The sequence below is a fragment of the Canis lupus genome, chromosome 19, assembly GCF_048164855.1.
Source record: "Canis lupus baileyi chromosome 19, mCanLup2.hap1, whole genome shotgun sequence".
Lineage (NCBI taxonomy): Eukaryota > Metazoa > Chordata > Mammalia > Carnivora > Canidae > Canis > Canis lupus.
This window is the reverse complement of record NC_132856.1, coordinates 58,769,484-58,796,078: the sequence shown is the minus strand read 5'-3', so window position 1 is coordinate 58,796,078 and position 26,595 is coordinate 58,769,484. Positions and strand designations below refer to the sequence as shown.

The 26,595-nt window shown below is 65.3% G+C and overlaps 2 protein-coding genes and 2 long non-coding RNA genes across 14 annotated transcripts in view; 3 read left to right on the top strand and 1 right to left on the bottom strand.

Moving 5' to 3' along the window:
- SCAMP4 (secretory carrier membrane protein 4) overlaps positions 1 to 22,123 on the top strand; it is a 28,153-nt gene extending 6,030 nt beyond the window's left edge. For 2 of the 9 annotated variants that reach the window (XM_072788009.1, XM_072788008.1), the window contains exons 2-7: positions 6,553 to 6,599; positions 9,148 to 9,276; positions 9,531 to 9,687; positions 10,846 to 10,947; positions 17,415 to 17,532; positions 19,230 to 22,123. In XM_072788009.1, coding sequence (XP_072644110.1) covers positions 6,593 to 6,599; positions 9,148 to 9,276; positions 9,531 to 9,687; positions 10,846 to 10,947; positions 17,415 to 17,532; positions 19,230 to 19,409 — 693 coding nt within the window. In that variant the 5' untranslated portion in view covers positions 6,553 to 6,592 and the 3' untranslated portion in view covers positions 19,410 to 22,123. Of the gene's footprint in view, positions 1 to 851; positions 993 to 1,321; positions 1,487 to 5,193; positions 5,325 to 5,524; positions 5,654 to 6,552; positions 6,600 to 9,147; positions 9,277 to 9,530; positions 9,688 to 10,845; positions 10,948 to 17,414; positions 17,533 to 19,229 lie in introns of those variants that run through there. The other 7 variants (XR_012012483.1, XM_072788002.1, XM_072788004.1 and 4 more) reach the window with 7 other exon arrangements.
- Positions 906 to 5,324, top strand: ADAT3 (adenosine deaminase tRNA specific 3). The gene is made up of 2 exons (XM_072788000.1): positions 906 to 992; positions 3,853 to 5,324. The coding sequence occupies exon 2, from the start codon at positions 3,870 to 3,872 to the stop codon at positions 4,935 to 4,937; it is 1,068 nt and encodes a 355-aa protein (XP_072644101.1). The 5' UTR covers positions 906 to 992; positions 3,853 to 3,869; the 3' UTR covers positions 4,938 to 5,324.
- LOC140611163 (uncharacterized) lies at positions 10,954 to 16,472 on the top strand. Its single transcript, XR_012012491.1, has 2 exons — positions 10,954 to 13,670; positions 13,967 to 16,472. It is a non-coding gene; the product is annotated as an uncharacterized lncRNA (long non-coding RNA).
- Positions 20,910 to 26,202, bottom strand: LOC140611159 (uncharacterized). 3 transcript variants are annotated; one of them, XR_012012484.1, is made up of 4 exons: positions 25,587 to 26,202; positions 24,758 to 25,162; positions 23,646 to 23,926; positions 20,910 to 23,466 (listed from the first exon to the last, which is right to left on the bottom strand). It is a non-coding gene; the product is annotated as an uncharacterized lncRNA (long non-coding RNA). The 3 variants fall into 3 exon arrangements; XR_012012485.1 differs by having other exon boundaries at positions 23,646 to 23,891; XR_012012486.1 differs by having other exon boundaries at positions 25,654 to 26,202.
- Between the last annotated feature and the right edge of the window lie 393 nt (positions 26,203 to 26,595).

Below are 26,595 nucleotides of genomic sequence, written 5' to 3'. Positions count from 1 at the left end.
GTGAGGAGCCTGGTGGCAGCAGGATCACCAGGAGGATCCCTTCACCCCGCCAGCGGCTCCCTCCCGCCGCCCCCTCCCGGGATAGACATTTAACCCATCTTCTCGGGGGAAATTCCTTGGTTCTTGCAGGAAGGAAACAGGGAGGAAATGGAAAAATTAAAATTACCCTATCAGGGCTCCTGTGGATCTGAATTCTCCTCCACACTCAGCAATGGGGTTAGATCGGGGTCTTCCAACCTGTGCACGTGCGGACACTGGGGGCTGGTTGGGCTGGGGGCGTCCTGTGCACCGCAGGGTGTCGAGTGACATCCCCGGCCTGCAGGTTTTGATGCCATTTGATGCCAAGTGCACCGCCCCCCATCACAACCACCACAAATGTGCCTGACCTCCCGCACCGTCCCCCTGACCCTGGCTGAGAACCGCTGGGTCAAACCTGTTGGACTCCAATGAATAACTGGAGCTGCTCATCAAATTACCATGCATTGCCCGGCAGTGTCAGGAGGTCCTCTCCGGCTACTGTACAGTCAGGAAAACTGAAGCCAAGAATCGCCCAGTCCGAGACCCTTAGGAGAACCTGAGCCCCCGGCTCTCTGCGGACGGCCTCGGTGGAGCCACGTGGCAGCAGCTAGCTGGGCTCGGGGCGCGCTGCAGTGGGTGCCGTGTGCGCCTCTGCTTCAGTCTCCCTAGTCTGATTTCCCGAACGGCGCCCAGGGTCCTCTTTTCCCCGCCGCCGCCGAGCGGGGTCTCGAACCCTCAACTCCGCGCTCCCCCGCGCTCCAGCGGGTCTCGGGAGCGGCGCTCGGGGGAGGGGCGGCGCTTCGCGGCCCGGCGCGCAGCCTTGTGGGGATTGTAGTCCCAGCCCCGCCCCTGGTCCCGCGCCGACCCCGCCCCTGGAACTACGCTCCCGTCGTGCCCCGCGGCGCGGGCGGAGGCGGGGCAGGCGGTCGGTTGCTAGGACTTGGCAGGCGCAGCGCTCGCGTGTGGCGCTTCAGGTAAGCGCGGGGCTCCCGGGGGCTCGGTTCTCGCGGCCCGGGCTCCACGGACGGCAAGTCGGGGTGGCGGCTTGGGCGGGGGTGGGGGTGGATTCTCGGCCGGCGGGGACGCCGGCCGCGCCGGGGGCGAGGAGGCAGCCGGGGGCATCGGCGCGTGTGCGCGTGCGCGCGGGGCGGCCGGACCGAGGGCCGCCGCTCCCCGCGCCCGTGTGCGCGTGCGCGCGCCCCTGCGGCCGGCGGTGGAGACCCCGTGCGCCCGCGGCGCCCTCGGCCCCTCCCCCCGCGCGCGCGCCCGGGGTCATCCCGGCCCGCCCCCCGCCGCCCCCGCCGCCGCGCCGCCGGTTTACTGGTGTCCCCGCCCTGCAGGCGTCGTAGAGATTGCTGAAGGCGTGAGTGGTCGGGGCCTCCCCCCCGCCCCCCGGCAGAGGGGTCCCCCGCACCCCGCGTGCCCCCACGTTCTGGAACTTCCAAGCGCAGGAGGCCGCGTGGTCCGTGTAAGCGACGGGGCACACCGCCTCCGAGGAGCCCTCCGGGACTGCCCGCCCCCGAGACTGTGGGGTCCCTCGCGCCGCCGTCCCTGGGGTGGGTGACCCCGGGGCCCAGCTTCTGGCCTGCCTGCCTCCTGCAGGGCTGGAGCAGCCGCAGGCCGGAGCCCCACGGGGGCTGCCTGCAGAGCCCGAGTCCGCCCGCCAGGCCTGCCGGGGGTCGTGGGCAGTTCCAGGGCACCCCCGATGGCGGTGGGGTGCCGTGGGGGGCTGTAGCGACCGGTGTCCGTGGGGCTGCCCGTGCACCGGACCCCCGCCTGGGGCCTGCCGCTGGAGGCCGGGCACCGACCGTGAACTAAGTGCTTGTGAGCAGCCGCGGAGATGCCCGGGCCGGGCCGCACTGGGCAGGAGCAGCAGAGGCTTGGAGGGCGGCCGAGGGGGCAGCCGGGTGCCTGGAGCCCGCTCCTGGGCGTGAGCACGTGTGCGCCGACGTGTGCAGCGGGGCCGGGGCTCAGCAGGTCACCGACTCTGGACGCTGCTGCTTTCTTCGCCCGCCTCCCCCCCTCCCCGGGGCGCAGGGCCTGTGCCTGGTCAGTCCCGACTCTGCCTTCCTGCCTCGCGGCCCCCGAAGCCCTTCCAGCCCTCAGAGCCTCGCCGGGGCGTGTAGGAAGGGTTCGTTCCCCGAGCTCCCTCCTGGGTCGCTGGGAGGACGCGTGGCCGCTGCAGCCCGGGCAGCTGTCGGCCAGGCCTCGTGTGCGCGTCTGCTGACCGGGCAGCTGCCCATGTCCCACCCCGCCCGCTTTCTTCAGCAGCCTCGCCAAGGGGAAGTTCGACCATTTAAAACAGACGTATCTGTGGTTTTTAGGATATTTGTGGGGTCATCACAAGTTGTCATCGTGGTATTATTCCAGAACATTCCACCCGCTCCAAAGTAGTCATTCCCCATCACCCCCGAGCCCCCTGCCCATGCATGGGCGAGCCCGTCCTGGACGTGTCACACCTGTGGGCTCCCATCCTGTGGGGCCTCCGGTGTCTGGTTCCTGAGCGTCATGAGCTGGGGTCCATCCATGGGGCGGCATGGAGGGGGGCTTACCCCCGTTTGTGGCTGAGTACTGTGCCGGTGTGTGGATGGACACGTTGCGTGTATCCGCCTCTCCACTGAAGGACACGGGCCATGCCCACCTTCCGGCGCTGTGAATCCTGTGCTATGAACACGCGTGCGCAGGTTGCCTTGGACGCGTGTTCCCGGTGCTCCCGGGCACATACCTGGGCATGGACTGGAGCAGCCACTGGTCAGACGGTGACTGCTGTGGTTTCCACCCATCCTGCCCGGGAGCTGGCACCAGAGCCCACAGCGTCCCAGTGGCAGGCTCCTTTGCTTGCCACCTGTTCTAACGAGACAGCCGTACTTTGAGAGGAACAAGCAAGACTCTGTGTCTTGCCGTACAGATGAGGAGCTGTCGTGGCCTGTGTGGGCTGCGGGGTGCTGGGCGTGGTGTGTGCTGGGGGTCGGTGCGGAGTCGGCGCCGCGGACCTTCCCTCCGTGGGAAGTGCTGCAAGTGCTGGGGGGCCCTGTACACGTTCCACTCCTCGGAGCTGCCACCAGCACCCCTGGTTCTGCACATTTGCCAGACTTGCGTCGTGAGCTCGGGACGTAGCGTGGTGGGCCAGGATGTCACGGGCAGGTCATCCTCCAGCAAGTCTGGCTGACAAATACGGGGGGTTCTGTGCAGCTGATGCGTGTGCTGGGAGACGTGTCGCAAGAGGTAGAAGCCCACGGTTGTCAGATGGGGGCCCGTCCACTCCAGGATGCCGGCGGGCCGCGTGCTCTGGGTGCACGGTGGCACCTTGGGTCCTCCAGCATCAGGTCGAGATGGCGGGTCATTGAGGCCTGACGTTATCTGAGCCGGTCCCGACCCACAGGGTCAAGATGCGAGGGTCGTGCGTAACATTAAGTGTCCTGGCAGCCCCGGTTCCAAAAACTGCTCAAAGGAACAGGTGAAGTTACTAACGCGTCTGTTTAAGCTAAAACACGGAGCGTGATCACCTGAGCCCGAGGCCAACGTGAAGACGATTACGGAGACGATTCCCGTTCTTTTTCTCGCTAAGTCTCCGCCACCCAGGGCGCGTGTTCACTGGTGGTTCGTGTCAAAGGGACACGGGACTGTCGATGACGGTTTAAGCTGTGCCGACCCGGAGTTGGGAGGATGTGAGCCCGAGCGTGGCCAGGGCTGCATTGTGTGTGGGCGGAGCTCTCGGAGGAGCCTTCAGCCGCCGTGCTCCGGGACCTGGGCCGGACCTGGGACGGACTCCTGCGGCTTCCCCGCCTCCTGCGCTGACGGATGATGCTCTGCTCCGATCTCTATCTCCCACAGTCGGAGCCGTGCCAAGGATGGACCCCGCCCCGGGCCCCGTGGAGCAGCGTGGGGACGAGAAGACCGGGAGCCCCGAGCAGGAGCCCGAGCGCTGGCAAGCCCTCCCGGTCCTGTCCGAGCAGCAGTCCCAGGACGTGGAGCTGGTGCTGGCCTACGCCGCACCCGTCCTCGACAAGCGCCAGACCTCGCGCCTCCTCAAGGAGGTGTCGGCCGTCCACCCGCTGCCCGCCCAGCCTCACCTCAAGAGGGTGCGGCCGAGCCGCGATGCCAGCCGCCCGCATGCGCTAGAGATGCTGCTGTGCCTGGCGGGGCCGGCCGCGGGCACCAGGTCGCTCGCCGAGCTGCTCCCGCAGCCGGCCGTGGACCCTCGGGGCCTGGGCCAGCCCTTCCTGGTGCCTGTGCCTGCCCGGCCGCCCCTGACCAGAGGCCAGTTTGAGGAGGCGCGGGCCCACTGGCCCACATCCTTCCACGAGGATCGGCAGGTGACACGTGCCTTGGCCGGGCGGCTCTTCTCGGCGCAGGAGCGGACAGCGATGCAGGGCCACATGGAGCAGGCCGTGTGGGCCGCTCGGCAGGCGGCTGCCAGGGGCCTGAGGGCGGTGGGGGCCGTGGTGGTGGACCCGTCCTCAGGCCGAGTGCTGGCCACGGGTCACGACTGCAGCAACGCGGCCAGCCCCCTGCTGCACGCCACCATGGTGTGCATTGACCTGGTGGCCCAGGGCCAGGGCCGCGGCGCCTATGACCTCGGCCCCTACCCCGCCTGCTCCTTCGTCCCAGCCGTTACTCCCCAGAGCGTCCGGGTGGGCTCCGTGCGCAAGCTGGACGAGGATGGGGACATGCATGACGACAGCGTCCCTTATGTGTGCACGGGCTACGACCTCTACATCACCCGCGAGCCCTGTGCCATGTGCGCCATGGCCCTGGTACACTCCCGGGTGCAGCGCGTTTTCTACGGGGCACCCTCGCCCGACGGTGCCCTGGGGACCCGCTTCCGCATCCACGCGCGGCCTGACCTCAACCACCGCTTCCAGGTGTTCCGTGGTGTCCTGGAGGCCCAGTGCCGCCGCCTGGACCCTGGCGCGTAGACAGCGGGGCCCGCGGGCTTCCGGACCTTGCTCTGCTCCGACGGCTCGGCCTCCTGTCAGACTGCACCCGCAGGCCTTTGCCTGTCTCGTTGCCGCCCAGCGGCTGTGGTCCTGTTGGGCAGTTTTAGGGACAACTTGCGTCTCCCTCCCTGAAGCCAGACCCCATGCCGTTCCCACTGGTGTGTGGGGATGCATTTGTGCCCAGACTGAGCTCGTCCCTGGGCCTGAGCTTAGCGCGGGTCCAGCCTGGCCCGGAACCTGGGCACGTGCTCTTCCTTGCTCCAACCACCTTCAGGCCCGAGCCCAAGGGTCCCCTGGGACGGTGTCCCCTTTGTCCCAGGTGTCGGAAAACGGCCCTGCTTGTGAAAATAAACAACCCCAAACCAGGTTGGTGTCTGTTGGCAGAGGCAGGGGGCCATGGTGGCCGAGGGTACGTGGGTCGGGGTGACTGCTACTTCAAGATTTGGGTCTCATATAGGGAAGTGGAGCTCTGAGCACGGGGGGAGGAGCGCAGCCCCCCGCGGCACCTCCCTGCCGTGTCCTAGGCCTCAAGGGTGTGGCCGGCCAAGGCTGTTTACACTAGTGTGTAGCCTGCCAGCCTGGCCTCCACTCACTGAAAGCCTCCTTCCGGTCGTCCTACCTCCCGCCCTTCACGGCTGGCAGGGGGACCCCACGGGGCGGGCCAGGGTCTGCTAGGCCTCAGCGCCAGAACCCAGGTATGTCTGTCTGTCCGTGGCCCAGCTCATCTCTGCTCTGAGCCTCCCCTAGAAGCCCTGGGGTCTGCTCCAGCCATGGGTGCGGGGCGGGGCCGTGAGCCCACCGGGCGTGCAGCCGCCGAGGGTCTCCTGAGGGTGGTGTGGACCCTGGGAACTCTGCCATTGGAACCTCGTCACGTAGACAAGTGCGGGAAAGAGGCCTGCAGTTCTTGTCGGGTGCCCACCTCCAGGGACCCGGCCCCGGCCCCCACCAGTGCCCGTGCTGGGGTGCCGTGGGGCCCGGTGGGTGCTGGGCGTTGCCTCGTGACTCTGGCTTCCGTCCTGGAGATGGCAACGTCCACCCACAGGGAACCAGCAAATTCCCCGCAGCCGCGCGCGTTGGTGGCAGCCGGCTGTCCGGGGCCGCTCGGTGACAGCCGCTCACCTGGTTCCGTGTGGGAAGGGCCACTGGGAGCCAGGCGCGTCCCCAGGGGCTTCGCTTGGGCTGTGGCGAGGTCCTGAGCTCCGTGAGGCTGGCAGGGCAGCGCCGCAGACCGCGGACTCGGGTAACGTCTCGCAGCAGCGGCGCGCGGGGTCCAGCTCTCTGTGGCCCTGAGGACGTGCTCAGAGCCGCTCAGGGATAGACAGGAAGCCTGGGGCCGTGGGGGAGGCCAAGGAGTGGGACGAGGAGGTGGGGGGGTCCCCGGAGGATTTTGGTTGTGGCCCAGCGTGTGAGGGGGCAACAGCCTGAGGCTCTCCTGCTGGCACAGGAGCTGCCCGGGGCTGGGGGCAGGTGGCGATGGCTTGGGAGCAGAGCACACACACCTCCGGGGGTGGCCTGGAGGTGAGGACTGTGGCTGTGGTATCGGGGCCCCGCAGCGGCCTTGGGGACCTCCTGACTGTGGCTGTCTCCCCTCCAGGTGGCTGCAGCCTTCTGCCCCGCCCAGCTGTCAAGCGGAAATGTCTGGTGAGTCTCGCCCAGAGGCCTTGCAGCAGGGGACCCGGCTTCTCGGTTCCCCTGGGAGTGTCCCCTGGTGGTCGGGCCCTAATGCCCTGCTCCTCCCCGGGGGCGCACACCACTCTCCCCACGAGGGGTGTCGGGTCGCTTCCTAGTTCTGAGCCAGATGACGGGGCAGTGCCAGGTTCCACGGCCAGGCCTTCTGCCTCAGGCCCATCTGGTCGTGGACTTCCGTAGGGTGTGAGGTTTGGGCATCTGGGTTCACACCTACACGCGTCAGGCACCACTCACTCTCAGGTTTGCCCGCCTCGTACTGCTCAGAATGGGGTGGAGGCTGCAGGTAAAATGACGTGGGCCCTGGAGGGGGTGCTGGTGGCCAGGTGGGATCCCTGTCGGGACCTTGGACGGGAGCCAGTGACCGGGGCGTGGACTGTGATTCCGTGTGGGGAGGCCCTGCTCCCACGTCTGACTGCAGAGGCTCAGGTGGGATCGAAGCCCCTCTTTGCTCACGCTCGGGACAGGCCGTGGCTTCCTGTGTCACTTGGTAAATGCCTGAGGCCTCTCCGGGGTCAGTAAGGGGAGGTCTGTGTCCATCTGGCCACCCCTCCGGCCCACTCTCGGTCAGCTGGCATTCTCACCGCCGCCCTCCCCCAGAACCCACTGGGCTCTCCTTCACTTTCTGGAGTCTTTATTCAAAGACCATCTTTTTCAGCGAGGCCTAATTTGGCTACTGTCTTGTATGTATGTGCTTTTTTAAGTATTTCATTTATTTACTTATGAGAGGCAGAGTCACAGGCAGAGGAGGAGGAGCAGGCTCCCTGCAGGGAGCCCAGTGCGGACTCCATCCCAGGACCCCAGGATCACCCACTGGGCTGAAGGCAGACGCTCAACTGCTGAGCCACCCGAGCGTCCCTGCCTTAATCTTTTAAGTAGGCGGCACACCCGGCACGGAGCCCCAGTGCAGGGCTCAGTCTCACAACCTCACGACTGTGAGATCGAGACCTGAGCTGAGATGGAAAGTCCGGTGCTTACCCACCCGAGCCACCCGGGCACCCTGCCTCTCCTCTTAGAGGGCAGCCAGCCAGCACCCCAGCACACACATCCCTGTCAGCCCCCGCCCGCCGCAGCGTCTGCACACACACTCATTCACTGGGATTGTCGCTCTCCCCCGGCCAGAAGGGCAGCCCCTCAAGGCCATGGCTGGCTGCTTTTTTATTTATTTATTTTTTTTAAAGATTTATTTATTTATGATAGACATGGAGAGAGAGAGGCAGAGAGAGAAGCAGGCTCCATGCACCGGGAGCCCGACGTGGGATTCGATCCCGGGTCTCCAGGATCGCGCCCTGGGCCAAAGGCGGGCGCCAAACCGCTGCGCCACCCAGGGATCCCAATGGCTGGCTGCTTTTGTTCATGAATGAGCCCCCGAGGTGCTCCTGAGACGTGCCCAGCCACAGGGTGATGTTGAAAGGCTGAGGGGCGGCGCTGACCAGTGACTGTGTTACAGGCCGAAGCAGGTCTCCAGTCCCGACCCCTGGGCCTGTGAAACGGGGTCTTAGTTGGAAGCAGAGTCGCGTGTGTGACTAGTAGACTGGAGGCCACAGTGGAGCCTAGGACCCAGTGATAGGTATTCTTAGACGCACAGGGGAGGTGGCCTCGTGTCACCGAGGCAGGCACCAGAGCGAGGCGGCCACAGGCCGAGGGTCCCCCAGGCCCCAGGAGCTGGGAGAGGCAGGAAGGACCCTCCGCTGGAGCCCCAGAGGACGCGCGGCCCCGCCACACCTCGACCTCAGACTTCTGGGCTCCGGGACGGGGAGAGAATAAATCTCTGTGGTTGGTGGCCGTGCCTTAGAGCTGCCCCAGGAAGGTCGTGCGCCCAGAGTGCGGAACCTTCCCTGGAGGCGGACTTAACGGTGTCTGGGCGCTGCCGCGAGTCTACGTGGCCTCCCTGCCTGTTCTTAGGAGTCAGCACAGTGTCATGATTTAAACCACGTTTATGGGATCCCTGGGTGGCGCAGCGGTTTGGCGCCTGCCTTTGGCCCAGGGCGCGATCCTGGAGTCCCGGGATCGAATCCCACATCGGGCTCCCGGTGCATGGAGCCTGCTTCTCCCTCGGCCTGTGTCTCTGCCCCTCTCTCTCTCTCTCTGTGACTATCATAAATAAATTACAAAAAAAAATTTAAACCACGTTTATCATTCCATGTTGTGAAGTCAGGGGTCCTCAAACCCAGGTGCGGGCACGGCTGGTTCCGCCCCCCCGGGGCCCCAGGGAGACCCCTCCAGCCTTGTCCCGTCCAGAGGCGCCCCCTCCCGGCCCGCGGCCCCTCCTCCGTCCTCACTGCCAGCAGCACGGGGCCTGTCCGTCTCTGGGGCTCCCCCCCTCTCGGGAGGAGCTGGTGAGGATGCCGGGAACCCAGGGTCACCCCCACCGCGGGGCCTTGGACGAGGTCCCATGTGCTGCGGGAGGTGACGCGTCCACAGGTTCTGGGGAGGGACGCGTTTGGGGCTGTCGCTGAGGCCCCCCGCCTGGTCTCGTTCCTGGTGTTTTCTGTCCCTGCAGAAAAGGAGAACAACTTCCCGCCGCTGCCCAAGTTCATCCCCCTGAAGCCCTGCTTCTACCAGAACTTCTCCGACGAGATACCCATCGAGCACCAGCTCCTGGTGAAGAGGATCTACCGGCTGTGGCTGTGTGAGCCCGCGGGCGGGGCGGGCGGGGCCTCCCGTCTCTGACCCCAGCCCGGGACAGCCCAGACCGCGGAGCGGCCCCGGCCCCCGTGAACCCAAATTTTGGGCCCAACCTTGCCTTTCTAACCAAGTGATGTCCCCTGAGCCCCCCGGCCCCGAGACGTTCGTGCTGACCAGAGCCGCGGCCCAGCTCTCCGTGGGTGGGGGGTCCTGGCCCGCTGCCCGGCGCCCCCTCACCCTCCTCGCCCCCCTCCCCAGTCTACTGTGCCACCCTGGGGGTCAACCTCATTGCCTGCCTGGCCTGGTGGATCGGCGGCGGCTCGGGAGCCAACTTTGGCCTGGCCTTGGTCTGGCTGCTGCTCTTCTCTCCCTGTGGCTACGTGTGCTGGTTCCGGCCCGCGTACAAGGCCTTCCGGTGAGTCGGCGCGGGGCTGTGCGTCTGCGGGGCCTCGGGGAGCGGCTGGTGCTCCGGGGCGAGCCAGGACGCCTGACCTTGTGCTCAGGACACGAGCCTGTCGCCTGGCGCGGGTACAGGAACCTTTCTCCCGTCCTGCTTGCGGGACGGCTTCTACCCCGGGTCCGCAGACTGCAGCCAGCTGTGGCCTGTGTTGCCTTCTGGTGACTAAACTGAGGGACGCTTCACGTGTTAGCTGACTTCCCGTTTCAGTGTTCGGTGCTTTCACGGCGTCGTGGAGCTATCACTTCCGTGTAGTTCCAGAACATTTCTCTCCCCGCTGAGGCAACCCCGTCCCCATCAGCTGTCACTCCCCCTCTCCCGGCCCCCCCGATCCCCCTCCCCATTCGTGGATGAGCCCGTCCTGGACATGTCGCACACGTGGACTCGCACCCCGTGGGGCTTCCTGTGTCTGGTTCCCTCCCTGAGCGTCCTGGGCTCCTCACTCCTATTCCCGGTCAAGCGATGCTCCCGTGTGTGGTGGACACGCTGCGTGTACCCACCCTGGGTTGTTGGCAGCCCGTGGCTTCTGTGGACACTGGCCGCCCTGAGCCCATTGCTCCGGAGCTGCCGTGCTTGCCCCTACGTGGTCCGAGTCCCAGGCTCTGAGTCCGTGGGAAGCGTCCCTGAGGGGCCTTCCTTGACGAGAGCTGGAAACGCGCGTGTGTGCGGAGGCCGGGAGGGGCTGTTCTCCGGGCCCCGGGCCGGCTCAGGCCGCCTCAGCAGGAACACAGGGGTGTGCGGACTGCCTGGGAGCTGCCCTGCCCCTTCCCGCCTCCACCTCCAGGGCCCTGTCGTCCTTCAGTGAGCTGGAGGCCGCCGGGGCAGAGGAGCGGTCCCCGTCCTCCGGGAGTGTGCAGAGCGTCCTCGGTCTGCCGACGCACCTTCTCCCCGGTTAACCCCCCGCAACCACGGGAGCGTCAGCCGCTCGTACTGAGATCGCTCTGGTCCCTCTGCAACCGGGAGCGTGTCAGGGTGCAGCGGGTTTCCAGCATCTCGGCCCCGCAGAGCCCAGGCCCCGTCCGAGCGCACATGGGGTGCTGCTGGGGAGGGCGCAGACCCCCGCGGGCCCTGCCGTGTGCGAGGGCGGCGGTGACGGCCGTCCCCTCTCCTCTCCAGAGCCGACAGCTCCTTCAACTTCATGGCGTTCTTCTTCATCTTCGGAGCGCAGTTTGTCCTGACCGTCATCCAGGCGATCGGCTTCTCGGGATGGGGCGCATGGTGAGCCAGGCCGCGGAGCCCGGGCGTGCCGCGTGTTCGCTGTGGGGCGGGAAGAGCCCGAGCCGCCTGGGGCGTGAGACGCGGGGCGTGAGACGCGGGGCGTGTGCTGCCCTGGCCTCTGAGCACTCAGGGCGGCGCGGGCAGGGCTGGGGCTGGGTCCTGCCTGGGACGTGCTCACGGGCCCCCAGGAGGCTGGGAGGTGTGCCCCTGCGGTGTGTCCGGGAGGAGCGGTCAGCGGACAGCGGGAGGCCTCCCCAGGACAGTGACCCCCCTGTGGACAGCGAGCCAGTCTTATCTGTGTTGAAGGTGTTGTACCCAGTGGCGTGGCTGTCGTCACAAGTTACAACAAGCAGACTTATTTCCTGCTTCCGGGCTCAGGAATCTGATGTGACCTTCATGAAGCTAAAACTTGGGTGTGGGCAGGGCTGGTCCCCCTGGGGACCCAGGGAGAGCTCCTCCTGTCCCTCACCTTCCAGAGATGCCCCCGCCCCGGCCTGCGGCCCCTCCTCCACCCTCGCCACCAGCATGGGGTCTGCCCGTCTGAGGCTGCCCTCCCCTGCCTTCCTCTCGAGGGGACCCCCTGGGAACCCAGAGTCATCCCCACCCTGGGGTCTTGAACGAGGTTCCCTCTGCTGCGGGAGGAGATACCTCCCAGGTCCCAGGATGAGGATGTGGGTGCTTGCAGGGCTCCTGGCTGGCTGCAGGTCGTCGTTGGCGTCGTGTCCCATGGGTGACACCTGAGGCTGTCTGAGGGTGCCCTGCTTTGGTGCGGAGTCCTCTGTGTGTGCTCAGGTGGGCCCTGTGTGGCCTCTCAGTTGGCATCTTGTGGGGTTTTGATGGCTTCCCGAGCCTGCTCCTCAGCTCCTTCCTGTCGTCCACCTGCTCCTGTGTCTTTTGATCCCTTAAAGATCTAGGAGTCACCTTCTGCTCTAATCTGGGATTGTTTCCAGAAGAGCCTCCCCCAAGTCTTCCTGGTGAGCAGATGAGCTCTGTGTGGACCCTCGGTGTTGGGGTTCTTCTCGGTTGATGCCCTCCCACATCTGGGTCTGGAGAGCCAGGGAGGGGCTGTTTTGGGATCCCAGGTGCGGGACGTGCCGGGGGCCCGGGGCTCAGCACACACTCAGCCCCATGGCTCGGCCTTACGCGGAGAGGACGTGAAGCACACGAGTTCAGGGCGGAGGCCTGGGGGGCGGGGTGGGGCCGCCAGGTTCGAGCTCCCAGGGTCCTCCCCCGGGTGACCCGCAGGACACGCTCAGTTCCCCCAACACGAGCCATGAGTATGTGTGTGAGGTGTGGTCTCGGGGCTGGCAGAGACCCGCGCCCAGCTTCTCTGCGGGGGTCGGTCTCGGGGGGCCCTCTGCCCGGCTCGGCCGGGACCCCAGGCTCAGGAGGGCAGCAGGTGCTCAGCACGAACCCCGTGTCTGCACAGACGGCTCAGCCTGCGAGGTGGCGGGAGCTGGGCGTCCAGTTCCAGACGTGGCAGAGGGCGTCTGGGGAGGGGTCTCGGGCCCTCCGTGCCAGCGCTCGTGCTCAGTGCCCCCCCACCCTGGTTTCCACCCTGGGCAGGCACGAAGGCCCGTAGAAAGGGGACTTCCAGAGTTTCCCTTCCCTGCCTGAGTGCGGGCCACATGGGGCAGGGGACAGATGACCACCCGGCTGGTGAGCTTGGGCAGAGAGCTGCTCCAAAGTGTCTTCCGGTTCTGAGAAAGGAGGAGGACCCAAGGACAGAGACCCTGCGGTGGCGGCTCCAGGCCCATCTGGTCGCGCACAGGCTCCCCGTGCTCCCAGTCTGTCGCTGGGGGCGGGGTGGGGCAGCGTGGGGGCGGCCCCTTCCGGCTCTGGCTTGTTCCCGTGGTTGGATGAGATTCCTCCCCGCCCCAGGGCCGCCCAGGCCGGTGCAGGGGGTCCGGCGCAGGGGGTCCAGCGCAGGGAGCCGGTGCAGGGGGTGGCCCCCAGGGTGCTGCTCTGCCAGACCACATCTTTTTGGAAGCCCAGGCCCGAGTCTCCCGCCCTCCCGGATCCTGGGGGCTGCTGGGCTCCAGGCCCCCTTCCCGGGGCTGCATAGACGGCAGCTGCTGTGCCTGGTCCCTGTCCTCGGCCTTCTTCCTGGGGCACAGGCTCATCCTCTGAGGGGATGCTCTCGGGGGCCCGTGTGCCATCCCTGGCACCCAGCCAGCCCCGAGTCCTGAGGCCCTGTCACTCCCCACACACTCCAGATGTGCATCCACTCCGTAAATGCTTCCCTGTGAGCCCGTAAAGGGAGAGAACCTTCCAGACACAGGAAAGAATCCTACGTTTGTATGTGTATCTATGAGTCTGTGATGCTGCATCACACCCGAGAACCCGAGCTCCATCCCTTGGTACTCTCCGCTTGCTTAAATTCTGGCTTTTTAAGTGGGTTCTTCAGGGGCACCTGGCTGGTCAGCGGGGGGAGCATGCAACTCTTCATCTCACTGAGGCCATGAGTTCCAGCCCCACGTTGGGCATGGGGCCTACTTCAAGTTTTAAAGAGCTTTTTAAAAAGTTATAAAATTATAATTTGCTTTGAAGTGATCTTTTTTGAGTGGTTTACGATGATACTCAGTTGTGCAGCCTGCGGACAATCCCTCCGGGAGCAGCAGGTGCATTTTCTTCTTCATTACCTGCCAGAGGTTGAGAGAGGTGGAACCATCTCCCCGAAGGAGCAGGGGAAGCTGAAAGAGGGTTTCTTGGTAGAGGCTAAGGTACGCTCTGGCACCCCCTTTCTTTGGGGCTCTTGGGTCTGCGCGCCAGGCATCTGTGCCCACCAAGACCTGCTTACTTGGAGCGTGTCCAGTTCTTCCAGCAGGATGGACCACTGAGCTGCCTCCACCCCTCCTCCTGACCCTCCAGCAAATGCTCTGATTGCTCCTTGAGCCTCGAGGGCAGGACCCTGGAGGGAGGGGCAGAGAACAGGAGGCTCTGGGGCCTGGGGTGAGCCTGGGGTGGGGTGCCCCGGTTTTCAGGAAGGTGCACACAGGACAGGTGCTTGCTTTAGTAGTTTGTCCAGATGCGACCCCAGGTGGGCGTGCGTGCCTCTGTGCGTTGGATTCTCTCTGAAGCTCTCGCCAGTCTTTGCGCTCCGCCCTCCTTTCCAGTGGGTTTACTGAAGGAGGAGGTTTCATGGTCCTGTGCTTTCCCGCAGGTCAGTTTTTAGGATAATGGTTTTAGTGAGATGTGTACCACAGACCAGAAGTTCACTCCTTGGTTTTATTTCTCTTAAAGATTCATTGGTTTACTTATTTGAGAGAGGGAGCGCGTGCAAGCACGAGCGAAAGGGACAGTCTGAGGGAGAAGCAGGCCCTCCCCTGAGCAGGGAGCCCAGTGCAGGACTCGATCCCAGGACCCCGGGATCACGATGGCCTGAGCAGAAGGCAGATGCCTCACTAACAGAGTCCCCCAGGTGCCCCAGATAGTCCCTCTTCTGAAGTGAACAGTTCAGTGGTCTTAGTACATCCCGAAGGTCGTGCAGACATTACTTTTGTTTAATTCAGGAATGTTCTGTCCCCACCAGAACGATCTACCCCCATCAGCCGTCATACACACCCCTGCCCAGTCCCCCCCGCCCCTGAGCCCCCTCCCCGTGCATGGACGAGCCCATCCTGGACGTGTCACACACATGGACTCACACCCTGTGGGCCCTCCTCGAATGTTGGGGGCTGGGTGTCTGTCCCAGGGGTGGCATGTGGGTGCCTCGCTCCTGCTCATGTGGCCCAGGGACGTGCCCGTGTGCAGGGGACACACTGTGTGCTTCTGTCCACTTGCCAGTAGGCTTTGGGGTATCTATAGGTGTTGCTCCCATCAGCAGGGCAGCTGTGACACGTATGTCCGCATCTTGAGTGTGCGCCCGGCTGTGGGATTGCTTGGTGATGCAACAGCTGTGCTGACCTGGGGGTTGCTGGACTCCCCACATCCCGTGTCTGCGCTGCCCTTTCACATACCCCGTTGTCCTCTGTGTGGTTCCAGCCCGCAGGCTCCTGCCTGAGCAGCTCAGGGGAGCACCTGGCAAACCCACCCCCTCCTCACCCCTGCCCTCCATCTCCAGGTCTCTCTCCATCCTCCTTGCTCCCCACTGCTGATGCCTTGGCCTCTTGGTGACACGGCTGGTACGCAGCAAGCCCGGTCACTCAGGCAGCTGTAGCTGACGGAGGCCGGTTGGTCATCCCTAGAGCCTGAGTGTGGTCATGCTGGGTGGTGAAGGACACTCTTCTCGGTCCTGGTCCTGCTGGGAGGCTGGTGCTATGGAGCAGGCTCCCCAGCCCCCACCCCTGCCTGTGGGTGCATGCACTCTCCCCAGAGACCTCAAACCTCAGGCCAGGGCCCCTGCCCGCTCGGCCCCTCTTCTCAGTGCCCCAGACCTTTTGGGAGGATAGTAGTCCCGAGAGTGACGCTCCCCAGCAGAGCCAGCGCTTCCTCCCCTCCCAGGAGCCTCTGACCACCCAGCCCCCGCCTGAGCCCTCCAGCCGCCCACCTCTGCCCGCACCTGTTCCCCCAGCCCGGCCCTGCCTGCAGGTGCTCCCGTTGCTTGCACCTGCTTCCCCACCGGGCTCGCACACACTCTCCTGGCCCGGCTAAGGCTCCCTCCCAGCAGCTCTTCCAGCTGCCCCGGGCTGAGTGGGGACGGGCAGCAGGTGTGTCCCCAGCGGCCAGCACAGTGTGAGCCTGGGGCCCAGGGGCTCCTCTGGTTGCCCCTATGTTGTGCACGTGGATGACGGGGCCACGCAGCCTGCCTCGTTCAGAGCGTGGTGCGTGGTCTCCTGAACGTGCCTGCGGGGAACCCACGTGTGCTGACTGCACGCCAGTCGCGCTGGTCCCGGAGGCTCGAGCAGCTCGCAGACCAGCACGGGCAGCCTCCAGAGGGGCGGGGCCCTGCCTCGTGGGTGCTGGGGGTGGCTGGATGCAGCCTTCGGCTCCTCGGGGGTGACGCTCCTGGGAGCGGGGGCTGCAGGGGCAAGTGCGCGTGTGACCAGTGGGACACGGGGACTCCAGGGGACTGCGGTGAAGCCCGAACACGGCGCATGGTTAAGTTAAAGGTAGCGAGCCAGCGTCCGTTTCCTGGTCGCTTTACGTGCTTCTCCGTCCCTGAGGCTCCAGCCGTGTGTGTGTGTGTGGGGGGGGGGGGGTTATCCGTCCAGAAAAATAAAATCTCCAGGGCAGCCCGGGTGGCTCAGCAGTTTAGCGCCGCCCTCAGCCCAGGGCGTGATCCTGGAGACCCGGGATCGAGTCCCACGTCGGCTCCCTGCATGGAGCCTGCTTCTCCCTCTCCCTGTGTCTCTAATAAATAAATAAAATCTTAAAAATAAATGAATAAATAGGGAACCCTGGGTGGTGCAGCGGTTTAGCGCCTGCCTTTGGCCCAGGGCGCGATCCCGGAGACCCGGGATCGAATCCCATGTCGGGCTCCCGGTGCATGGAGCCTGCTTCTCCCTCGGCCTGTGTCTCTGCCTCTCTCTCTCTGTGTGTAACTATCATAAATAAATAAAAATTAAAAAAAAAAATCTCCAGCAGGGTTGCTCCCCATCTCTCGCTGTAAGAGGCAAGTGTGGGTGTTGGCCCGAGTGTGGTGTCGCAGGGCCTTGCCGTGCCGACCCCCCCCCCCCCCCCGGTCGCTTCCCCGACACCACGTCAGCGGTCCCCTGAGGGGCCGCGGCACGCTGCATGTCCGTGTGGTCTCCAGCCGGTGAACGTGCTCGTGGTTACGTGTGATCCTGCGGCGTTCGTTCTCAGGAGGAGGCGGCCTGGGAGCAAGAAATGAGCACCTGGCGGTTTTGTAGGTAACGGCCACTGCTCCTGACCGGGAGGGGCACACGCCCGCCAGCGCAGGGCTGCTCTCGGCCCCTCACACGTGCTGTGCTCGCCTGTGTGACAGTGGAACGTGGAGACCCTGTTCTTTCATCTTTTTTTTTTTTTAATTTTTTTTTTATTTATTTATGATAGTCACACACAGAGAGAGAGAGAGAGGCAGAGACACAGACAGAGGGAGAAGCAGGCTCCATGCACCGGGAGCCCGATGTGGGATTCGATCCCGGGTCTCCAGGATCGCGCCCTGGGCCAAAGGCAGGCGCCAAACCGCTGCGCCACCCAGGGATCCCTGTTCTTTCATCTTTTAAAGGTTTTATGTATTCATGAGAGACACACAGGCAGAGGGAGAAGCAGGCTCAATGCAGGGAGCCCGAGGCGGGACTCGATCCCGGGACCCCGGGGTCACGCCCTGGGCGGAAGGCAGATGCTCCTGGGGAGCCCCGAGCCCCCTAGGCCCCCGTTCTTCCTCATTGCTGGGTTTGAGCTTTGTGTATTCACTGGCCCCTGCAAGTCTTCGTACGAAATGCTGGTTTTCTGCTGCTGGTTTATTTTTTTCTTGTCCGTTTGTCGGAGCACTTTGCATATGAACGTGCTGGCCCTCGGCTGGCACCCGGGCTGGCACCCACGCTCTTTCTCGGCCCTTGCAGTGGTTGGCTGTCAGCAATCGGGTTCTTCCAGACCAGCGTCGGGGCCGCCGTGGTCATGATCTTTCCAGCCATCCTGTTCTCCGTGTCCGCTGCCATGATGGCCATTGTGATCGTGAAGGTGAGTCCTCTGCATCCTGCGACTTCTAGCCTGTTCGCAGGCAGCCTGTCACCTGATCCTCCCAAGTTCTGGGGGCTGGTCTCATCCGCGTTTCAGGAGCAAGAGACCGAATGGGAACGAGCTCATCTGTACAAGGCGGGCTCGGGGAAGCGTGTAGCGTGGGCCGCTGCTGAGCACACCTGCCTTAGAGGGCACCCCGGCCCCGGCCCCGAGGACGTGCGTGTCCCAGGGTGTGCTCTGTGCTGCCCGGCTGGGCCCGCCGCTGGACACCTGCTACCATGGGCAGTTACACTGGGCACCCGCCTCCACTCACATCCTTGCCGGCTGCGTGGGGCTGGTAGGCCGGCTCCCCTGTCATAGAAAGTTCCCGTGGGTGGCACCGCTCTGGGTGCTTGGAGACGGCAGCAGCAGGAATGCTCGTCCAGCCGTCGTGAGAAGCTGGTGCGTGGCCATGAGCCCCCCTGGAGGTGGACACCGTGGACGTGCCTGGGGTCCCCACGGGCAAGGGAGGGGACGCGGGCATCGATCCAGCGCTGTGCCCCCACACGGGCTGTGTGGTCGGCCGTGACTCGAGTGTCTCTAGCCTTTTTGCCACAACAGTCTGGCTGTTAGAGCACGTTTCCTGGCTCACATGGGCTTTCTCCCCACTGCACCTGGCGGTCTGGGAAGATGGAAGCGTCCACTCCCCCTGCATGTGCGTCCGTGATGCTTTCAGCTGTGTAGACAGCCGGAGGGCGGGGCGGGGGCCGGCATTAACCACGCGTGTGCGCGGAGACATGGGGGAGTGAGTCTAAACACAGCTCCGGGGTGAAGTCCGCGCAGGGGCCGGCTCTTTGCAACAGGGACTTCCGTTGAGCGGCAAGCATTCTAAGTTAGAGAACAGACGCGCCCTGAAACCCTAGGGTGGTAGGAAGGTTTGCGGATTCAAGTAGGGTGTGTGCTTTGAAAACAGAGAGTGGACCCCGGGACCGGCCCCAGGTGCGGGACGTCAGCCCCGCGGGCTCAGCACACGGTCAGCCCCGCGGCCCTGCCTTACACGGAGAGGACGTGAAGCCCACGAGCTCAGGGCGGAGGCCTGGGGGTGGGGCGGGGACACCAGGCTCGAGCTCCCAGGGTCCTCCCCCGGGTGACCCACAGGACACGCTCAGTTCCCCCAACACGAGCTGTGCCAGCGCTCGTGCCCACCACCGCCCCCCCCCCCCCCCCCCCCCCGAGGAAGGGCAGACACGGAGACTTCCTAAGTAGTCGCGCGGGAGAAGAAAGACTCTGTGGAGCCACGGGGACCGTGTGCAGCCTCGCTGGTCATCAGGAGTGTTGAGTTAAAGGCCGTTTTTCACTTGCTGAGTTTTCTAGAATCTCCGGCACTGGCCTGTGGCCCCCAGGTGCAGGGGGCAGTCGGTTCCCCCGGCGCTCTCTGCCCAGGAGACGACCACGCGCGGGGTGCAGGGCGGGAGCGTCAGGCGGGCGGTGGCCACACAGGTCAGCAGTGGGGACCGTGGCCATAGATGAGGGTGGGGCCTCCCGCGTCCGCCCTGTTGGCAGCGTCTGGGCGTTTTCCAACGTGTCCTCTGAGGTGTTTCTCTTGCTTCTGTAAATCATCTGAGGCCCTGCCTCAAACCTGAGGAGGCCTCCCCAACACGCACTCTGGCTCAATTTGTCTTCCTCTTTCTCTGCCTCCCCATCCTCTGCCCCTCCAGGTACACAGGATCTACCGGGGGGCGGGCGGAAGCTTCCAGAAGGCACAGACCGAGTGGAACACGGGCGTTTGGCGGAACCCACCGTCCAGAGAGGCTCAGTACAACAACTTCTCAGGGAATAGCCTGCCCGAGTACCCCACCGTGCCCAGCTACCCGGCTTCTGGCAGCCAGTGGCCGTAGGGGGGGCTGCGTGGCCCCACGGCCTGCCCACCTGCCCCCGTCGCCATCCTCTCCTCCCCCAGCCAGGGCAGCAGAGCCCAGGAGCACTTGGGGACCCGTGTTTGTGTTCATCTCACCTTCGGGAGGGAGGTCCTCGCAAGCGCCGCCCAGAAACCGTCCAGCCTCTGCTGCCTGGCAGGAGGATGCCCCTGCCACACGTCACGTTCGGTCGTCATGCTATCCACACCCTCTCCTGCCCGGGCCATCTGAGGGCCGACAAAGGCCTCCCCAGGGAGAAGGTGGCAGCAGGCCAGCTGCCTGCCTTCCAGAGCTGATGGCTCTGAGGACGACTGGCCTCGTGTCCACCCGCGTGTTCTGTCCCGGGGTGTGGCCCTCGGGCCTTCTCCCCCTGTTCCTGTCCCTGTGGGCGATGGGGTCTTGGCTGGGTCCCTCATGACCTCCTCCTCCTGTGTGTCTGCCCACCTGGGGCTAGAGGGCCCTTGTGAACAGCCTACGGGGTCAGCCAGAGGCATTTAGCTGCCGGGGCACCATGATCTGAGCCCCTGTCCATCTGTCTGTCCGCCCCACGTGCTCTGGGTTCCGTGGCCACTGTGCAGGGCCGTTGGCCAGCCTGCCTCCAGCCTGCCCACCTGCAGCGGCTCTCCTCCTGGGAACTTCGAGTGGACCTCTGTGGAGATCCCAGCACTGGGGCGGGTCCCATGGGGAGGACGGGGCCGCTGGGCTCTCCCTGCTGTGCAGACCGCGGGGTGCAAACCGGGGGACACCAGTGGCACCTGCAGAGTGGGTGTGACTGCGCCTCCACGGCCCAGCCGCGCCTCGGAGCCTCTGACCCCACTGTTGCTCGAGCTGCACGAAGCAGGAGCCTGAGTTTCTCCAGAGAATGGCTTTGTAGAAGGAACGAAGATGTGACAAATCTGTGCCTTAACGAGGAACCTAAGCAAGACGCCAGAAGGACCGGAGTGTCCCCGGCCACCTCGGCAGCGCCCTGTGAGTGGACGGGCGGGGGACACCTGGTGGCCCGAGCCCTTGCTGGCCGGGCTTCCCAGGGCCCTGAACGCTGCCCCCGGCTCCTGGCTGGCCGTCCCCGTCACACTGCCACGCCTAACGCCGGCCTCGCCAGAAGCCCGGGCACGACTGCGGCCACGCTTGCTTTGGCTACTTGCACTGAACACCGTGTGGCGTCCAAGGGTGGCCACGGCCCCCGCAGGTCGCAGCCTCCTGGATGGGAGCCCCGAGCCCTGGGTCTCCCGGGTGTCCCTTCACATCCCCAGTCCCCTGGTGTGCGGCCCCAGCACTGACGCCACCCGGCTGCAGGGCCATGGAGCAGGTGTGGGAGGCCCCCCGCCCGCACATTCGCCCGCACGTTCACCCACACTCACCCTGAGCCCCCGCGGCCCCGGGCACCTTGGTTACTCCGTGGTGGGGCGGACCCGATCCTGGAAATAAACACTCCAGTCCTTTTGCATCTCGGAGCCTCTGCGGGGCTGTGAGTGGCGCCTGCATGCATGTCGCCCCCGTGGCCCGACCCCTGCCCACGCGCCCTGCAGTGGGCCTGGCCCCCCAGCCGCCCCTGCCCTCACACTGCCTTGCTCTCAGCCGTGTCCACAATCCACCACGGTGCGTTTCTTTTGTGCTTTTCTTTTAAAACAACTAGTTTTTGTCTTGTTTTTTTTCAACGTTTCACTGTTTTAATTTGAAAAAGGAAGTGCAGAAAACGAGAAACCAGCATCCCTTGCCATGAAGGAAAAGTAACAGTAGAGGTGGCCGGAGTAGAAACAGGAAGGTCTCAGCAGCCCAGCTGGAGGGGCCCTGTTGGTGGCGGAGCAGACACTCCACATGGACACGGGAGGGAGGGCGTGAGTCTTAGTCCACAGTTCGGAAACGAAGAGGACCAGGCCCAGCCCGAGCGCGTGGCGTGGCTGGTGGTGTGTTCCCCTCCCCACAGGTGCACGTGTGGACGTCCTGACACCAGACCTCAGGCCAGGACTGTGTTTGGGTCGGGGTCGCTGCAGGGGTACTTAGTTGGGGTGAGGTCCCACTGGAGCAGAGGGGTCCCAGAGTGATGACGGGCATCCTTATAAAGGGACACGTGGATGCAGACAGGCCGGAGGAAGCCCTGCAGAGACAGGGGTGATGCCCCCCCCGGGGGTCAGGGTCGAGGCCGCCCCAGGAAGGCACCCAGCAGAGGCGAGGGGAGTGGAACGAGGGGCAGGGGCCTGCTGTGCCCGGGGGCTGCACCACACCTGGCAGGCCTGTCCCTGGGATGGGCGGGGAGGCGGCGTTGGTGACAGCAGGAAGAGGAGCAGCACCCAGGCCTGGAGGGAGGAAGGGCTGTGGGCTGCCTCGGCCTCCGGGTGACCTGTCAGGACGCAGGATGTGGCTGGAGTTGAGAGACTGAGGCCCAAGTGAGAAGTGTGCGTGGGCGGCCGCGTCCAGGAACCACGGGGTCGTAAGCCGCAGGGGTCTCCCCTCCCACCTTCTGGAGGGCAGAGCCTGGGATCCGGGTGGGAACGGCCACCGCGGGATGGTGGGGCTGGGGCGGGCGTCAGTCCGCGGGGCCTGACCGCCCTGCAAGGCCCGGGCGGGGCCTCCCTGCGCGCCTAACAATGCTAACAGTGGCGTAGAACGTAAGACGACATCCACAAACGTGTTAACGTCATCTAAGGATGTGTTCGCTACACTTCAACATTAAAAAAATAACTTTTTTAAGAAAAGAGATGAGTGGCATTGTTTTCATTTTTGCAGAGAGGGCGGCCGGGTTCTCCCGTGGCGGCTGCGTGGACTTCGCTGTCATGACCCGTCTTGGCCCCACGGGAAGATTGGGGGCAAGAGGGCAGGAGTCTAGGGAGGCGAGAGCGAGCGGGTCCCCCCTGCAGGTGGCCGCAGCCCCCTGGGACCCTGTGGAACGCGCGGGGACTGGGTGTCAGGCTGCCGGCCCCATGGGGGGCTGGAGGGCCGTGACTGTGCCCCGGGTGGGCGCACACCTGCGTGCGTGCTGTGTGACCAGTGAACTGCGTTCACCTCCGTTGATCCTTTCGGGTCCTAGCCCCCAGGGCCCCACGAGGGCACCTTCTCTGGAAATAGGGTCACCAAAGGAGACATTTTTCAAGGTCAAGTGAGGCCTCATCCAACGTGACAGACTGGAACACGTGGACCGGGTCAGGCCGGGGGAAGCCCCGTGAAGATGGGGCCGAGACGGGGGCGATGCTCTTGCAGGCCCCAGAATGCCGGGGGCGCCGGTGACCCCCACATCCCCCTGTGAGGCTGGGAGGCCTGGGACGGGTTCTCCCCCCTGCAGGAATAGGGCCGGCAACACCTCGTTCTCCGACACGCACCAGGGGCTGCAATTTCCACAGGTCTCTTCGGGGATCACAGTTCAACCCGTGACGGGTGCGCATCTCCGGGAGTCCTCGGACGCCGTGTGCAAGAACCGCGAGCGGGGTGCCCCGAGGCCACTCATCCTCCTACATTCTGGAGCCCGCAGCCTGACATCTGGCTGTGGCGGGGCCGTGCTCCCTCGGCAGGCCCCAGGGGAGGGTCTGTCCTGCTGCTCCCGGCTCCCGGGGCCTCCGGGCATCCCGGGGCCTGTGGCCGAGCTCTGCCCTCCGCGTGGGTGCCTGTGCGGGCGTGTTGTTTGTTTACTTAGGGGAGAGCTCACAGGAGCGAGGGGCACGAGCAGAGGGACGCAGAGGGTGACAATCTCCAGCTGACCCCATGCTGAGGGCAGAGCCCCACGCGGGGCTCGGACGCAGGACTCCGAGATCACAACCTGAGCTGAAACCGGGTCGGACGCTTCACTGACTGAGCCGCCCAGGCGCCCCTGTGTGCCGTCGTCTTCCAACGACACCAGCCGTGGAGTCATGGCCCACCCTGACCCCGCGCGACCTCGTCTGAGGTCTAACACGGCTGCAGGGACGCCCGGGGGCTCAGCGGTTGAGCGTCTGCCTTGGGCCCAGGGCGTGACCCCGGGGTCCTGGGTTCGAGTCCACGTTGGGCTCCCCGCACGGAGCCTGCTTCTCCCTCTGCCTGTGTCTCTGCCTCTCTCTGTGTGTCTCTCCTGAATAAATAAAATATTAAGAAAAAAAAGAATAAAAAACACGTCTGCAAAGACCCTATTTCCAAATAAGCTCCGGTGTTGAGGTTCCGGGTATATGTGAGTTTTGGGGGCGACACTACTCAGCTCTCTACCTCACCCCAGCCTTGGGCCCCTGGGTGTGGGGTGAAGGAGCTCCTCACCTGGCATCTCTGGTGACAGGTGGCTCACTGCATGTCCCCTGCTCAGGCTTGCTGAGACTTCCAGGCTTTTAGCCACAGAGGGGCCCAGGTGGCCTGCGTGCACCGGGCCCTTGTTCGCCTCCTGTGTGTCTCGGGGCCCGAGGAGCCATGCGAGAGCGAAAGACCCCTATCTGGGTCACACTGACACAAGCAGACACCTGCTCAGCAACCGCGAGGAGGACCTTGCTCTGGGCCAATCAGAGGTGGCTGGGGGGGGTGTCACCTGGTCACAAGGTACAGCCCTGTTCCCAGAGGATGAAACTGCTGGTTTCCGCTCCGGGCTACAACCCCCCACCCCCCACCCCGCGTCTTCTGTTTCCCCTCCAGAGCTCACACCACCCAGAGAGGGACACAACTCTGACTTGTCTGTGGCACCAGGCGACATCTCCCATTGCAGCCCCTGACGCAGGGATGCCCCCCCTCAGCAGTGGGAGATGCAGCATTGCAGATTTAGAAGCCAGGGGACCCCGGGCAAGTCGCTGCGTCCTAAACCTCAGCCTCCACTTCAAAGATGGGAGTGTCTGCGTCCCCGCTCCCCCGAGGGGAGGCCTGGCTGCGCGGACCAGGACCCCAGTTGCACAAAGTGAACCGGGGTGCCTGCGTGTGCCGGTGGGCTGGCGTGGGGCACCAGGGGGCAGCCCTGCTCTGACCTGGGGTCTCTCCCGGGAGATGGGCCTGCCTCCCCTAGGGGTAAGGGGACTCGGGGGCGCTTCCCGCCCATCTCCTCCCTGAAACCCACAGCTGTTTGGGGTTTATGGGTTGGCTGGGATTTTGTTGGCCTTTCCTAGGTCGGGGTGGGGAGAGCAGTGGAGTCCCCGCTCGGCCCCCTTTTTAAAAAATATTTTATTTATTTATTCATGAGAGACAGAGAGAGAGAGAGACAGAGAGAGGCAGAGACCCAGGCAGAGGGAGAAGCAGGCCCCAGGCAGGGAGCCCGACATGGGACTCGATCCCGAGTCCCCAGAATCACGCCCTGGCTGAAGGTGGTGCCAAACCGCCGAGCCACCTGGGCTGCCCCCCCAGCCCCTTAATGATGATCTTGCTGCACCCAGAGCCCCCGCGGGGCCCTTTACCACAGCCGCTTTCCAGACGGGGTCCCCACGACCAACGCTGACAGGAGGCAGGCGCATGCGGGCTACGTTCAAAGTGGGCCCGAAAGGAGGAAGCACAGAAGCCCGTCTGCTGTTTCAGACTCGCGGGTGATGTCAGAGAGAGCGCGTTCACCTGCGCCACGCGGGCCCAGCCACTAACCGTGAGTTCATGAGACAGAGACCAGAGAGGGCCAGCCACCCGCCCGCGGTCCCACGGCCTTCCACGGCCCCCCAGCCCTGGCCTCACGTTCCATGTTCTTTCCGCGGCCTGGCCCTGCTGCTTTCTGTGGGGGCGAGGCTGCAGCTCGCGTGTACACCTCGAGGCCCCCCAGAGGAGAGGCCGGCAGGCCCCTGGCCCCTGGGCGTCGGGCGCCTCAGCGGATTTCCCTAAGGAGCGAGACAAGAGGACACTTGGCCCAGGAGGTAGGACGAAATAAAACCCCGACTTCTCCAGGATCTGGGAGGACTGTGAAATTTGTTCGTTTGTTCATTCGTTCATTCATTCATTCATTCATTCATTCATTCATTCATTCACCACACAGTGATCACACAGAGACTGAGTGCCTCGGGGGCAGACACACGGGGGAGCTGAGCAGATGCAGTCCCTGGCCTGGCATAGCTGGTGAACAAGTGGATTGCCCCTCCCCTCCCCCCTCCCCTCCCCTCCCCCCACCCCTCCCCTCCCCTCCCCTCCCTCCCAGCCCTCTCCCCCCTCCCCTCCCCTCTCCTCCCCTCCCTCCCAGCCCTCTCCCCCCTCCTCTTTCCCAGTCATCCCCAGTCAGCTCCCAGAGCAGCTGTCAAGAGCTTGTACTTTGGAGGAGGCTGACTCCATGGGAGGCTCAGGTTGGAGAGGGCCAGGGTGCCGTGAGAGAGGACACCTGGGGATGTGCCTTGGGCTTTGGAGGTGGTGCCTTTGCAGGGACCGGGGCACGATGGGGCAGGACGAGCCCTAAGGTCGCAGGGGCACAGGGCCGCAGAGCACCTGGCGCCCCCGAGTCCCACAGGCCAGGCTCGGGCACTGGCTGCGGGCGGCACCCGCAGGCAAAGGGCGGTGGTGAAACGACTGTATTTCAGGGAGGTCGGCGCGGGACGAGGGGACTAGTGTCAAGAGTGGCCCCCGAGTGGGGAGAAGGCAGCCGGGTGGGAGGAGGGCCAGTGGGTCGCGCAGTGGGCAGTGAGGTCAAGGCCGCTGGCCCGGGGTCAGCGGTGCGGGCGGCCGGCTCGGGCAGTCCTCACTGGGGCGCGCCCTCGGCCCCCACGGGGGATGCTTGGCCCGCGGGGCCTTCTCAGCTCGGAGAGGCCGGGCTGGACCAGCAGCAGGGCGGCCGTCAGAGCCGGGGCCCCAGCATCCGGACCCGGCCTCCTGCCCCCGCAGGGCTCGGCTCCCGGGAGGCCCGACCCGGGTACCCGCGTCCGCCCTCGGAGGCAGCAGCGCCCCCGCGGGCTCCCCGCCCCGCCCCGCCCCTCCCCGCGGCCCCGCCCCTCCCCGCGGCCCCGCCCCGCGCCGCGCCACCGCCCGGCCGTGACGTCAGGTGGCGAGACCGTGACGTCACAGAAGCGCGGCGGGGCGGCCGGCCACGCGTCGCCATGGCAACGGCGGGCGGGCCCGGGCGAGCGGCGGGAGCCCCGCCCCCGGGAGGGCGGACGCGGCCCGGCTCGGTCCCCGCACTCGCGGGTCCCACCCCCCTCCGGCCCCCGCCCCCCGCCCTCCCCCGCGCGGGTCGCGCGCCTCCGGACACCCCCCGCGGGCCGCGGCCCGGCCGTCCCGGAGCGGCCGCAAAGCGCGGCGACCGTCGTGCGGCGGCGTCCGCGGCCGCCAA